The following is a 17263-nucleotide window of genomic DNA, read 5'->3' as shown; positions in this document are numbered from 1 at the left end:
TGAGAAATAAACAACTCATTAGGAACCTTATAAAAAATGTTCAAGCATTTTTTCCCTAACAAAATTGTTTTATTGACACATATAAAAAACAAAAAAAAAAAAAAATCAAAATATTCTCATGTTTATAATTAACTCAAACAGAGTCAAAATGTTTCAAAAATTATACCATATTTATAAAATGATAATACAAAACATTTGGTGAATATTTTAGTAGATGTATCAACGAATATTAAAATCAATTGTGTTAAAACATGGTTTTTCGTAAAAATTCTCATTCTTCCCGATTATATTTTAAATGATATTAAAAATTTTTAGTTTTAATTTCTCATAAGTACAAATTAGTTTCAATTTCCTATCCAAAACTATTTTCAACATCCTCAAAGTTGAAGATCGAAGTATTTTATTGACCAGGTACTTATCGGTACACACACGTCACACACGTCATTTTAAAATCGAAACATGGATTGCTCCATTCGGAATCTAAAAAAATATTTCAATTATTTATTTCTCAAAATATTTCAAATTGATTTAAACTATAAAAATTATATTTATCACTTTACAGTTTTAAAAGTATGTCTGGAGATTACTAACAAAATATCTATCGCATTTGTATAGGTACTAATTATTATGTTTATACCAACTTAAAGATATTGATCTCTTTATCTCTAGATGTTTTTTTTTGCCAGAAAACATTCTATAATAACGCATAACTATCTATTATTTATTTTTTTGTTTTGATTTAAAGCATCTATTTTTTGTCAGTAATATAAATTTACTTAATTAATAATTATATATTTCTATAGTCATATTTAAATTCATATTGCAAATTCCTTGAAAAGATTTTCTTATGAAGTTTTTAAATTCAACTTTAATAACTAGGACTTGGAAGTATAAACTAGCAAATACATATTTTTTTTTTTAATAAATCTCAGAACATTCAAAGTACCTACTTACAATAAATTTATTTATTTGAACATTTTGAACCAATTTATAGACATTTGGATTTTGGAAGCAAACTTCTTTTTTTTAGTCAATTGATTTTTCAAGTTTTCAAATTTAAATTTGACGGTAGACACCGTATCAATATTCTTTAACACCAACATTTCCACTGATAAATTAAATATTAACATTTTCAAAATATCGTGTTATATCAAACAATGAAGAATTTAGTAGGTATTTCATAAGATATGTGCATGTAATAAATATTTTAAATAATTAGTTATTTTTATCTAACATATTTGTTATAAATGCTTATAAAATAGAAACTATTATCTTCATTTAAATGAAAAAGTTGTCAAAAATTTAGCTAGCTCTGAGCTCTCATTAAAATAATATTTCTAAATTTATAATTATATCTCCCTATGAACGGATAATGGATATACAAGAAATCATATTATATTATTTCACTATTAGTACTTTTATACCAATACTCCAATAAAAAACTTTTTAATATGTCCTCGTTTTGTTTTTAATAATTATAAATACAAATACATTATTAAATAGTAATATAATAAAAAATAATAATACAATTGACATAACATATATTTATACATTATACATAATTCAGTCTACACGAAAAATAATAGATATAAAACTTAAAGTAATACCATTTCATTAATTTCATAAAAATTACTTTAATTTAGTTTAATGAACTTTTAATATGCTTTCCAAATTAAAATTATGCTTAATTATATACACTTTAAGATAATATAGTAGATTTTATTATTATTATTATTTTGTGTGATATAACATTTAAATTAAAAATACATAGTACATTTTTAGCCATTGTTACAAATCTCTTTTTTCTTGATCAAAATTAGTGCAAATAATCAACTAGATAAATATTCTATATTAATTTTTTTTATATTTTAAATGATATTAAATAATATAATTATCAATTTTAATCATCCTAAATTATAGTAAGAAAACTGTTTATAAAATATTTTTATACAAAAAGTAAAAAAAAAAAATATTGTAAAGAGATTCATACTTTTATACAATTAAAATGGACTATTTTAATATAACATTATAAATAATCAAATAAACTACTATGATTAATTAAGAAAATATAAAATTGAAAAAAAAGAACTATTTTAATTGTTTTTAGTTATAGTATAATGAGTAAATTATTAAACTGATGATAAAATAATTATTGGATATGTAATTTATATGACTAATTAACTAATTGTTATACTTATATTTTTATATTGATATATATACATAAATATGACTTATACTAAACCTGTCTCATACAATTATTTGGACTACTACAAGACATTGATTGCCATGGTATACTGATGTTTCTTTGATCTTTAATTAAATATATTGCTTCAGGTAAAGCATGTGAATAATCTATTTTAGAGTAATATGGTAGTATCCATTTCATACAAATAATACAACGACCCACTAAATTAAAATACATCCACAATGTACGAGGTATATCTTGTCTCTTGAATGGTACACAATTATCCATCAAATTATACAATGCTAAATGACTTAATGGTTTTACAGTAAGTTCAAAATCTTCTGTCAAAATCTTGTTAGTGTCAACTGCCGCCAAATATTGAAGTAAGTGATCATATTTTGATTGACTTCTTGGTAAATTAAATAAGTTATCTGATAGGTCGATTTCGTTATAGGTTTTATAAGATAAACTATGAGGAAAATATACTAACAAATTGTCATAAAGAAATAAGTTTTTGAGTTTCTTGAGTTCACCAATAAACTGAGGTAAATATGACTGAAAAAAAGCAATATTTTTCAAATTATTCATTGGATTAAAATAACTAGGTAATTAAATTCTTATTGTGTATAAAAAAAATAATGCATGGTTTTTTATAATAATAAATAATGAAAAGAATAATTAATTTTTTTTTTTTTGATTTTTCAGAATTATAATCAATATGAAGCCTGAAATGATATGCATTTGCAACATATAACACCAATTATAAATACTGAGTTTAATTTTGCATAATTAGAGGATTAATGCATTTAACTTGAGATAAATCAAAAAATTAACTTTTTAATTTTTCAAACGAATCTCTGTGCACTTTTTGTATTTTTTCTCTGACCTATACATAACGCAGGTACCAAATGTGCATTTAGCTGAACTAATCTTGTCTTTATTAGCTTTAATATTAAAGATAATTAACCAATTTCGATATTTAAGTTTAAATCTTCCGTTTTTACTTTGGATTTTTCTATAATGTTTTAATGATTTACACCTTATCTTTATCAGCATTTTTAATTAAATTGTAATATTATAATATACACCAGGGGTGGCCAGTGAGAAGAGACTCGTAAGCCACCAAATGTATTAATAAATATAGAAGAGGCAAAATGTAAAAAAAAAGGTCATATTATAATACTTATATAATATTATATAACACATAAATTCATATTAAAAATGTATTGTAAAAATGTTACTATAAGATGCAAGCCGCAAAAGTCTATGTGGCGAGCTGCGGTTTGGCCACCCCTGATATACACTCATACCTTACATAAAAATTGAAATATCAAAAAGAGTCAAATTACAAAAACAGAAAATGTTATTAAGTTTATGTTTAATATTTCACAATTCACTCTAATATTAGAGGTAACACTAGATTAGTTCTGTTGAAGGAAAATTTGCTGTCTACAGGATACAAAAAAAACCAATGACTTAATAAATATGAATAAAATAAATAAATACATTTTACTGAATAATAATAACAATAATAATAATAATAAAACAGTAAATATTGTAGTTGTTGTTATTAATAATGTTATCATTAATTGAAATATAGAATATTGCAGTTAATTATTTGAAACTATTGAACAGTTGTTTTGATTTTAAATAGGCATATGAGTATTTATTATTGTAAATTATATAAAATTTGAAACTGATTCCTGGTTCAATTAATAAGAATTTTTTTATAAAGTACTTATATGAAGTATAAATAAAATTTATGTAACTGCATTAGGGTGCCACTTATTTTCTTATGTTATATTTTTTACTAGTGCGCCCCCTAATTTTGTTTGTATGTATCTTTTAAATTAAAATATATAGTTTGAGCTCAATTGAACAAATTTAACACATGGCGACTAAAGCTGAAAGTTGAATAATATAAGTATATCAGTTTCTATAGAACTAAGTATTATTATAGTTTTATAATAAATGATAGAGATATCCATCTGATAATCTTTATTACGCAACAGCGTAAATTGATTATTATTAATAAATAATAACCTTTTATCGTACTTGGGAATATTCTGTTATCCTATATATATATATATATATTTATACCGCAGTTAACACACAAAATAATAAAACATACCGTCAGTGTGATTTGTTGTGCAGTTATAGTATATATTTATTTCTTAGTTTAGTTATTATTCAAATATTTAAAATGTCTTCGCGTGAAAAGTTTTTTCTAATTGGTTACATAAATCATCAAATAACAGGTTCAAAATTGCCTTCTAGAGGTGACTGTCTAAAAGTTTTATTTTATAATATGAGAATAACAAAACTAAATTTAAACGATAACGCTTCATTAGTGATTGAGGAATGTATAGTGTTTTGGAAAAAAGCTAGGATTCCGACACAAGTACCTCATAGATGCAAAGATAAGTTAAAAAAACTTTATGAAGAATGGAAAGGTATTTTAAAAAATAAAAATAAGACCAACCAAACGTTAAAACAAAAAGAACAATTATTTGGTGATTCTATGAACGACCTTTTTGATATTGCTCATCAAGATTCACTTAATATGATAAGTATACAAGAAGATAAGTTATTTTTAGTGAAGCAAAGAGAAAAAGGACGTACAGGTTCGATGCTTGACGTTGACATAAAATTAACAAATATTGAAAACGAAAAGAAATAAGAAAAAAAATGAAATGAAAAGAAAAGAAAATTATTTGAAGAATATTAATACAACAGCAGGTATTTTTTATTTTATTTAAATTTAAGTTCAAAATTACTTCTTACATAAAGTTATCTGGTTACCTAAGGATTATATAATTTAATTAATATAATATAAATAATTAACTAATAAATTTTTAATATTTTTAACTAAAAATTAAAATAATATTTATTGTTTATTAATTATTTATTAATTTTTTTTTTTATTATTTAATTTGAATGTTTTTTTATCATTTATTTTTTTAGCTACGGATGAATACAGTACGGAATCTGAACCAGAATATTATATGGATGGATCTTTTGAAATTGATCAACAGCAAGAAATAGGTCCATCCAAGCTTAAAGGGTTTGTAAAGAACTATTGACCTCTAGATTAGCTGCTGCTTTTGACAAATGCAAAATTAGTGAAACAATTAGTACATTTACTAGTTGCATTTTTGGAAGCTGTGTCATTAGATCCTTCGGATTATATTATCAATAGGACATCCATACGAAATGCTAGAGCTGTCTATCGTGAATCATATGACAAAAAATTAAAGCAATCCTTCACTAATTTAAATGTTAAGTCAGTTGTTGTTCACTGGGACACTAAAATAATGGAAAATTTATCAGGAAAATTTGTCGATAGATTAGCAGTCATCGCTACAGGTACGAATTTTCAACAATTATTAGGAATACCTGAAGTGTCGGTGGGGACAGGACTTGAAATTTCTGTTGCAGTTTTTGATACTTTAGAAAGTTGGGCACTACTAGATAAAACTCAAGCATTTGTTTTTGATACAACCGCGTCGAACACTGGTAGATATAATGGCGCCTGTACATTATTAGAAAATAAATTAGATAGAGATATTATTTTTTTTCGTTGTAGACACCACATATTTGAAATAATTCTAGCTGACATTTTTAAAAAATGTAAAATTTCACCAATGACAGGTCCTGATATTCCTTTATTCAAACGATTTAAGGGCAAATGGAATACTATAAACTTCAATAAATTTGTTACTGGAATCTCGAATATAGACATTAAAATTGCATTAGGAAACAATTACATTGACATTTTGAATTATGCAAAACTTAAACTTTCGTCAAATTTAACCCAAGATGATTATAAAGAATTATTGGATTTGATAATTATTTTCTTGGGAGAAGTACCTCCTGGAGGAATTAAGTTTAAAAAACCAGGTGCATACCACCATGCGAAGTGGAGGGCCAAAGGAATCTATTGTCTAAAAGTTTATTTATTTCGGCAAGAGTTTAAGTTAACAAAAAATGAGGATAATTCTATTTTTCATTTTAATTTGTTTTTAATTAAATGCTATGCATGCTTCTGGTATTCTGCGCCAAATGCCAATGAAGCTTCATTAAATGACATCAAGTTTTTAAGAACCTGCTATGAGTATCGCAAAATAAATGAAATTATTTCTAATTCTGCTATTCAAAAGTTTCTTAAACATTTGTATTATTTAAATGAAGAATGTATCACGTTAGCACTGTTTGATAATAGAATAAATGAAGACACCAAAATGAAAATGGCTCAAAAAATTATAACAATTGATGAGGAAGATGATTATGAGGAAGAAATATCGGAAAAAAAATTAACTTTAAGTAAACAAGAATTAATTTGTCTTTTAGAAAACGATAATAATAATATTTTATTAAAACTTGTGAACCATAAATCTAAAAATTTTTTAGAACGATTTGGTATTTCAATTGCATTTTTAAAATCACATCCAAATATATAGAATAATTTATCAAAATTCATAGAAGGGCAAAAAATTGTGAGTGATCTAAAAGTAGTAAACGATCCTGCAGAACGAAGTATAAAATTAATGAAAGAATTCAATTATAAAATTACTAAAGATGAAGACCAAAAACAATTTCTATTAAAAGTAAATGATAAATATTAACTTTATATAAGTATAGAATAATATATTAACAAACATTTTTATATTTTCAGGCTATTCAAGATTATCGTAAGAAATATCCAAAAACTGCTACATTAGAATATCTTAAAAAACCTTTATAAAAATTTTATCTTTTAAATAAGTTAATCATTTTATAATTTTATAATAATTAAAATATATAACTTTTAATTATAGTTCTAAGATAAAAAAAACATAAATAAATAATATAATAAAAATATAATTTTTTTTTTTTAATTAAAGCAATTATACACCAAAAACCAATATTTTACTCTTTTCCACAAAACTTTGAGCTTAAGTCACCACCTGTTAATTCAGTTCGATCAAGCTCAAATTACACTGACATTACTTTTAGGTTTACTGTAACAATATTCCAGCCTGCACTCTTAACAATTTAGTTAAAAAATAAATTTTTCAGTCATATAAATAAGTGGCATCCTAAACTGCATATTTAGGTAATCTCTTTATTTTACTTCATATTTATTAATTTTTAAATACATATAATTCTAAATTCTAGATTAATAATGAAATTTTAGGCTTTTGCTTAAATTCTCAAAATGAATATATATTTTTTAAATAATCTGTCATGTACAATGCACAAAAAACTAGTATTACCAAATAATGGTATTTAGCTCGGTATTTACTATACTTATAAGTATAGTTTAGTATTAAAGTACTAAAAAACAAATAAATTTAACTAATAGAATACATGTCAATAAAGCAAAAAAAATTAAAAACATGCAAAATAAAACTTTATATTTGAATTCTCCGTTCTATATAGAATATTAATTGTATATTACTCTACTACATCTATGATGAATAATCAAATGCTATAAACCCTGCTAATAAGATTAATACTATTTGTAACAAGACTTATTGGATATTCAATAGATATATGATAGATGTAGTAAAATATAGGTACATTAAAAATACAATAGGTAAATTAAGAAAATAATATAAAACAATAGCTTAACGATCTACAGTTAATCAATACAATGGAGAAAGAAATAATAGAAAAATATTATAGTTTATAAAAGCGGATTGTAAAAAGATAATAATTATAAGTAGTAATGAATTCATTTAATTACCAGACTATTGTTGGTTGCAGATAAAGTTTGTAGATTTTTGAGGAACATTATTTCAAATGGCAATTTTTTCAGACCTATGGCATCTATTTTTAAGGTTGTTAATGTATCGCAAATCTTGGTAATAGACGTCCAATTCCAGAAGGTATCTTGATTAGTAGGTAATTTACTACCCGATATACTAAGATATTTAATAGGCAAATGACCAATTTCTACTGGAATCGTTGGTAAATCACATTTTTCCAACACAAGTTTAGACAAAAGTCTCATGTTCAATACACGGTTATCAAAACGATTAACAGCTATGAACTCGGTAGTCATTGGATCAAAACGATTAATAACGGCTTTTTTAATAGATACTGTCTTGGGCATTTGATGTGTACTAATCTTCACATTTTTCCCGTCAACAATAGCCTTAATATGAGTGTAGAACATGAGAACTTCTGACTTATGCTGAGAATCGATCAACAATATTTGTTTAGGATCCCTGAACTCCAATCCCATTTTTCCTTCTGAAATAAATTTGTTGTACAGATTCTTCAACATGGCCAAGTTGAAGAATTTAATATTCGGATACATTGAATTCTTGACACACACATAGTATTTGTCATTTACTTTTTTGGTCATCACACATGATTTAAGTGGTCGTCCTTTAGACTGTGGAGAGTTTAAATCTTGGATAGTGAGCGAACATCGGACTAACATCGTTATATTGGAAAAAACACGCACTTTCACAATTAATTAAAAACGAAGAGTTTCTATCGAAAAGAGCTTACATTAGATCCGCAATGGTCGTATAACCAAATCGAATGAATACTACAATATAATATAATATTTCTGTAATAATACTACTATTTCAGTTATCGGTATTCCAACGTTTCGCGGCTAAATAATAAATATCACGAACCGAGATAATACTACTATCTTAGTGATAAGTATCAAACAGTGTGAAAAAAGTACTGAATCAGCTGTTTTGCTTTTACGGCCTCCATGAATAATATTCGCACACGTTACACCGGTGCAGTTATGGAGGTAAAATAAAAACGGGCAAGTTTCTTGTGTATCGCTATGCTTTACGTCAGAATGTAGGTGTAAAGTGTTGATGGGATCACTGTAATGGAAGTATTAAATTTTAATTCGATTATATATTATTGTAGACAACATACAATAAATGATTCTGAATAGAGACGGTATTACTTACATTATTATGTTATTATGTTTTTTGATACCTAGTGTTAGTTACATTATTACTTTAATAATTATTATTAGAATACAGCATACCATTATGGCCATAATTATAATGCTGACATTAAAAATGTCATTTTATTTTAATTGACGAAAATTCGCATTCCAATTTAAAAATTTGTAATGTTAAACGTAGGTAATTTATCAACAGTGTAAATTGTTTGCTTTAATATGACGCATTTTACTACTCACATATAATCACTCTGCAGTACCTATACTCCTTTTAATATTTTTTCATTCACTATTCGGCGACGTTGATTCATTTCAACGATCACAGTTTCGTCATAGATTATTATATACCTATTAGTATACCTATTTGATTCATGGTTTCGTATAGTATTTTGTATAGGTAGTGCTTGTTACATTATTACTTTGATAATTATTACGTAGGTACACGAATTTACATTATTAGAGCCATCAGTATAATGCTTACATTAAAAATTTCACATTATTATAATTGACTAAAATTCACTTTCCAATTTATAATAATGTAAGTAACCAAAAGTGCAAATTGTTTGCTATAATATGACGCAATATTATAATATTAAACTGGCAAAAACAAAATGTTTGGTGTTATTGTGAATTTGTAAATCTTAATCGTTAATATTTTATATTAGTAGGTGAGCTAATACCTAATGCATATAACTATCTAAATTATCTTCAAAAACATTTAACATCTGAAAACAACAGTTTATTAGTTAGCTACACAACACTTTGAACTAGTTAAACTTAGAGCTATTAAATAGGTAGTATGTATTTAATATTATAAAGAAGTTTGAACTACCTATCAAACAGGCCAGTAAAATGACAACTTCGTAGAATTTATTGCACTAATTCTCTATTGAGTTTATTCGTCTTGAATAGTATAATATAAGAAATAGTGAATTACACTAATTACAGTTGGTAGATGAAACTTAGTAGAAGTATCATCAATTTGTAATAAAGTTTCACACCACATATTATATATAATATATATTATATAGGTCAGTGGTTTTCAAACTTTAATTATACACGGCACACCGTAAACTTCAAACAATTTTCACGGCACACTGACCTTTTTTAAACCAACAAAATTGTTTTGAATTAATTATTAATTTATTTTCTTATATCACAATTCAATGCAATCGGTAATTTATGAAAATACCGCGGCACCCAGTTAGAAAACCACTGATATAAGCTGTAATCGTTTACACACTACATAATTTTTCCACAATTTCAGATGTTGGTAGCACCATACTCCACTGGATGATAATACCATAGACATAATTAATATAATAATTATTAATTTATATTATTATTTATATAATTTATATCTCAGAATAGATTAGATGATAAATTGATACTACCATGGTACCATTAGCAGGCTGCTTCCTGTGTAGTGTGTAGTGTGTACCGTACCGTACCTACTACCGCAAGCAGCAGTTATTGTCGTATCTTAAACTTCAGTTTTAGATTTAAAACCGGTCGACAACTTTTGTTTGTACTGTATGTTAAAATATTATTCTAACCTTTTAAGTGAACCACCGTCATCAATCGTAAGATCATGAATGAATGTTTTTCATATTTAATTAAATCATAACTTTGAGAATCAATGAAAGCCAATACTCGAGGATCACATCGTCCATCACAGTCAATATTTTGTTCTTCAAAACCGCAAAATTTTTAATTTGTTCCTTTGTATGTATTGTTCTATACTACTATTTTTTTCTGTTCAATATTTATTTTAATTTTAGGAAATTCAGTATAATACACAATATGTATTGATGTATGGATAATATTATTATCCTAAATCAAAGTAATCAATGGTAGTCTATTTTATAATGTAAAAAAAGGTAACTGCACATGAAGTTTTAATGTTTTTAAAATAGGATTTAGTATTAGTATAAAACATCTATATTAAATTTAAAAAATATACACAAACTGAAATTACAAAAATTCTATTCCTTATAAAAAATATAGTTTACACAAATTGATCATTTTGAAACTAACCAGTAGATTTAAAATTTAATTTTGTAATTATTCAAATACACGTGCAATCTATCTATTTGAGATTTTTTTTTTTTAAACAAAATAATTTTTTTTCATAAAATAGTGACAAAAATAGAAATTTCTAATTTTGATTTGTTAATAATTAACTCAATTTTAAAACCCATACCAGTAAATTTAGAATAAAATTTTCTTTTTGTATTTTTTTAATTCTACTCGAAGGTAATCTAAGTTTATACATAATATTATGTTCTTATGTAACATATATAACTAAACAAACCTTTTTTATATCATAGTTTTGTGTATAAATGCACAATTTCAATATTGAATTGTCAAAATTCATTCTATTATCATTAGTTTCAAAATTTAATTTTACTCTAAGACATTATTAGCTTTTACATAATATATTCATAAGAAACTTATACGAAACTAAACAAGCTTACTTTACCTTTCTAAAATGTGGGTATTTACAGAAATATGAGTATTTTATTAAATTCTATATATTAACATACCTATAGTTCAATGAAATACTCCCACTGTTTTAAAAAAAAATATTTATGAATTACCTACTATTATTATTTATTTCTATTATATTATTTAACATTTTTTTTTTATTATTTAATTTAAGAAGTAAGGTTATTTCAGATTTTAGTTCACATTTTATCATGACATATCAATAAAAAATTATAATACAAATAAAAATTAATTATCTGTTAAAATTTATGATATTTTTTGTTATTATGTTATTATGTTTAGGTATTGTCAAATTTATTACTGTAAATGGTAATATTTTTTAAATTATTAATTAATATTATTTTTATAGGTGAATGCGTCCCTCTATGAGAGTTTAATAGTTCAAGAGTACAAACAAATAACTAAATTAATAATTATTAGTAATAAGAACAATTTAATAGTATCATCAGAAAAATTAAAAATATATGGTGTTTATTTAAGTACATAAATGAATTATATAATACATAGATAATAATAACAATTTTACATTATATTATCATGATTCGTGTGATGAATTTCATTTTTTTTTTTTTTTACTTACAAAATGTTAATATAGTGAGATAAAAAATAATATTAATAAACATTAATACCTATCTTGATACATGCACACATTACAGTACACATAATCAATATTAATAAACTTAAGTGTAAAGCACAAACTTCAATACTAACTAGATAAGGTACTCCTATATTATTTATATTATGAACAGTGAAGCACATGTATCAGTTTCAGTAATTTTTTCGGTTGGAAAAACATCACATTTATTATGTAAAATGTATTAGGAATAATATTGCTTTTAATGGTAAAATATAATTATAAATGTAAAATGTTTTATAGAATTTTATTTTTTTTTTAAATATTAGATTTAGAAATCATAAAATACAATGCAACATAATATAATAGGCATTTGCCATATAAAATACCATATAACGCCAACCAAAAACCAGGCTTCAACTGTTAGAAGCAGTTCTATACAGAAATCTGTGGTGTAAAGTACTCAAAAATACAACAAAATTATCAGTTATCACAATATAATTTTTACATAATCACATGAAAAGTTGTTCATTCATTATTTTTAAAATAATTTATGATCGAGGAATTTAAATCTATTTATAAAGACTTGGTATCCTAAATATGTGTCATTATATAATAGTATAATACTATAGATATTCCTTACATATATTTTACAAAAATTTTATAAATTATATCGTTATGATTAATGCTATATTTACTATTTTCCGGCATGTGCATAATATAAATAAAAATTAATTGTATATTATAGATAAGTAGGTTAAGGTGAAATTCCCAACAAGTATTAATATTTATTTAACATTTTATAATACATTTAATTCATCATAACATAAAATTAAACAATTCAATTGTATAATGTTAAGCTAGTTAAGTATAAAATAAGCTTCAGAAAATAACAAATAGATAAATGTTTAAATAAATCTTATAAAAAGTTAAACCGCAAATTTGTAACATAACTTTTTATAAGAAAGTACATTTGTATTACTTCAGTAGTTCTTTTTGTTGATCCTTTATTACATATATCAAATTTATATGTCTTCACCGCTATAAATTCTCATATGAATTTTGACACTTGAGCTCCTAGCAAACTTTTTCAAACAAATTTTACACTTATAAGATTTGGATTTAATATGAATATTTATGATGTGTCTCTTCATACTACATTTAAAAGCAAATGTTCTAGAATATATGTCGCATTTAAATCGTTTTTCACCTGTATGAGTTCTCATGTGTCGATTTAAAATAGTAGATAAAGTAAATAATTTATTACAAACATCACACTTGTAAGGATTTTCACCAGTATAGATCATCGTATGATTTTTTAAATGGTTTTTTCTAGTAAACATTTTATTATATTTTGTAGATTTGTCTTTTGTATCTGAATAACTTTGAGAAACTATGCTTTCAAATGTATAACCATCGATATAATCTTTTTCGATTTTTATTTCTGTTCCATTTATATTTAATTTTCGTACAGTTTCACATCCAGTCCTATAAAATAACATCATATTATTTTTATATTTTTTGAAAAGATAAGTAATTATAATATTCATGTGTCTTTTTTTTCTAATATAAAACTAGGGAGCTAAGGGGATTATTAACCCACCCAAAGATGATTTAAGTTCTTTAGTAAGTTTTTAATTTTTAGCCTTTGTATTGGTAAAAAATTTAAAACCTTGCAAAAAAAAAACTATCAAGATGGAATTCAATAAGTAAAATAATTCATAATCGCTAAAATTTCTAGAAACCTAAGGTTATTTTTTGAAAAATACAATTAATTTAAATACAAATTTAAGGCACGTTCGTTAATAATGAAAGATTACAAAATCAATCTTTTATCTAATCCAGAAAAAAAATTAATAATTTTAAGAACTATTTTGAAAAACTACTATAATATAATACAAATTATAAAAACAATCACAACTTACCTTACAAAAAAAAAATATATATATATATATGAAGAGATAATGTAAAACTCGGAGTTAAGAAACCAAGTTTAGAATAAATTGAATAAATCGTAAACACATTAAAAAATTATAAAATACCTGAAAATAACATCAACTCAGAATTTTTAAAGCTATGTGGGACAAAAATCTTAAAAAATATACAGTTTCTCATTGTAGAAGTGGACAAATTGAGAACCTAAGAAACTTAGTTTCTTTAGTTAGCTCAACCTTGCTTATTGTGCTAAGTAAATGTTTATATTCAACTATTTGTATATGGTATTTTTGTTTAGTATCTCTTAAATATTAAATTAGAATAATTTTTATATGCATACAAAAATGGTTACCTATAGAGTAAAATATCTTTATATGATTAAGTATCAGAAAAAATTGTAAATTATTGTATTTATTAAAATGTTGATAACATTGATAACAAAAGTAATGCATATTATAATATTATTATGATTTTTTATTTATTAAGAGATATCTATTTTATAAATTACAAAATAAATACATATTTTTTAAATGTTATCAAAATCAAAATAGTATCCTTATTATAATTTTATATTATGATACAAATACTATTCTTACCCAATTTGTGATGATTGATTATCACTATAATCATCAGTCTTTTCAATGAATTCCTGTTATATTACTATATCAGATGGTCGATTGGTTAAATGATCACATCTAGTAAGCGAAATGATCAACACTCTTGGGCTGTTTAATATAAAATCATACTTAAAATAAATTACAAAAAAATAAACAAATTATTTATTATTAAATAGATAACTACTGTATAAGATGTAATGCACTAACTGAATAATACATATATTATAAATTATAAGAATACCATGTGTTAGAACATTTAAAAAAAAATAAAGTTCTTTAAAAACAAAACTAGTGTGAATTTATTATTTGTAATTTTGCATTAATAATGTATTTGCTTACTTGGAATTTATTGTAGAATCAACTAACGGTGTTCCATGTTAAATTATTGTTTTTCACTTATGCGTTATAAAACCGAAAAAAAACACACTGAACAGTTAACAGACTCCAACAGCGACTGAATATGCTGTTTTTAGTGCTTATACTGTTAAGATATGAAGACGAAGCTACGACGTGTCCAGCCGTCGTTTCTAATAAACCAGCATACCGACGATAACGCACGCTTAGGACGCGTTGGATACCACGCTTGGCGGCAGCCGCCTAGCCAGAAACCGATTCAAAATGGATTTGAATTTATTATTATGTTTACTTGAGATCCATCAGACGAATAGAAGGCACATAGCATGTCTTATAAAATTATACCTACCTAATGATTAAGAAATTTAAGCATGTTATATCATTATAATAGGTATATTGTGTGTGTTATTAAACATACCTTACCTATGATAATTTAAACTATTTTATAGAATCTAGATACACGTGTTGTCAAAATACTAAATTCGTTAATAAATCATTAAGCACGAAATTTTATTTGATGATTTAACACTTAAAAGTATATAACTCATAATCATAAACCACGGATTAAGATATAATATCTTAGCCTGTGTTATAAACATCAACAATATAATATTGAATCGCGGAAAAAATGACCACGGAAAAAAAACCCAAACTAAAAAACACATGCCGGAAAAAAAGCCCAAAAAAATATATTATACATAATATATTTACATTTATTTATAGATACATATTTTAAATAATATTCACAGTAGTAAAATATAATACTTTATTAAATTATACATACATACATACTTTTTAGCAATTCAATTAAATTTTATAATGTTTTAACTTAGCTTTTTATTGTTAATTATCATTATTATACAGTTAAGTTAATTTTAATTTTTTTATGTATAGATATAGCCTAAAAGTTATTATTATAATTAACCTTATAATTCAACAATTTACTATTGTATAAAAGTAGAATTAGTAATACTAATAGTATTAACTATTGATTGTTATCGTTTTGACACCATTTTAGTATTGTCTCAATTGAGACAAATGTAATCAATGATTATTAATTAACCCTTAATAAATGTTGATTTTGCTTGAATAAGTTTAACTTTTTTTTTATAGACTACTTATCGAAAATTATTTTTTTAAATTAATAATTTATTATTATTATATTATTTAATTATTATGACTATGCGATCTCTCATATTATAATTATTAGTTATTATTATGTTACCACAAACGAGAATAGTTTGTATTTTTAATATTTTGTTCCTATATGTTTTATTAAATAATTATATGATAAAATTATTTAAAAAATATTATTATTTATTTTTAAAAATATATTATATAATTGTAAATCCATTGTATAATTAACAATCAACCACAGTTTATAAAATATTTCATAATATAAGATTACAATGATAGCACTTTATTTTCCGTGGGCTTTTTTTCCGGCGTGTGTTTTTTAATTTGGGTTTTTTTTCCGTGGTCATTTTTTCCGCCTCCCTATAATATTATATAGGTAAGTATGATTATAATTAGATATTATCCAAAGTTTGGATGGCAATATAACATAGTGTTGAACTGATAAATGATAATGATACTAACAAGTACATATTATTTTAAATAAAAAACCGACACTAAAAATGAACAAAATGAAAAAAAATTGTATTCTAAGATTCATGAGACAGTATCCGATCACCTACAATGTATTTCAAAACATTAGGTATCTATCATCATTCGTCATCACCAGTCAAAATTACGAATAACGTATGAGCAACCGTGAACGGTTGTGAAATTGAGGTGAATTAATAAATGAATGGTTTATGGTAAGCATATTTCAAAGTATATTTTTATTGTTTGTTAGTTTCTGATAAATGACATTGTTTTATCATCGTCTTTGATTAGAGGCCTATAGTATATTGCACTTATAATATTATAGAGCTGCCAGATTTTAAAATCACCAAACCGGAAAATCTTATTATTAAATCTAATTAACCTAACCGGGGTGAATGGCAAACCTATAATATTAACCTATGTGGTCGCAGATGGCAACTGGATTTTACACAACTCACTGTTCAATTTCTTCCTTATTATTATTTTGTAGGTTAGATTTTTAATGTTAATATTTTTATTTTTTAATACCCACATGACGTATTATACTTGTTATAGGATAT

At 24.1% G+C, this 17263-nt stretch overlaps 1 protein-coding gene across 1 annotated transcript; it reads right to left on the bottom strand.

Annotated features, from left to right (window-relative positions):
- Positions 1-1596: 1596 nt before the first annotated feature.
- LOC114128801 (uncharacterized) lies at positions 1597-8800 on the bottom strand. Its single transcript, XM_027993384.2, has 2 exons — positions 7914-8800; positions 1597-2740 (listed from the first exon to the last, which is right to left on the bottom strand). The coding sequence occupies exons 1-2, from the start codon at positions 8613-8615 to the stop codon at positions 2237-2239; spliced, it is 1206 nt and encodes a 401-aa protein (XP_027849185.1). The 5' UTR covers positions 8616-8800; the 3' UTR covers positions 1597-2236.
- Positions 8801-17263: the final 8463 nt, after the last annotated feature.

Source organism: Aphis gossypii, chromosome X (assembly GCF_020184175.1).
Source record: "Aphis gossypii isolate Hap1 chromosome X, ASM2018417v2, whole genome shotgun sequence".
NCBI classification, from domain to species: Eukaryota; Metazoa; Arthropoda; class Insecta; order Hemiptera; family Aphididae; genus Aphis; species Aphis gossypii.
The sequence above is the reverse complement of the archived record's forward strand: the minus strand, read 5'-3'. Positions and strand labels throughout refer to the sequence as shown.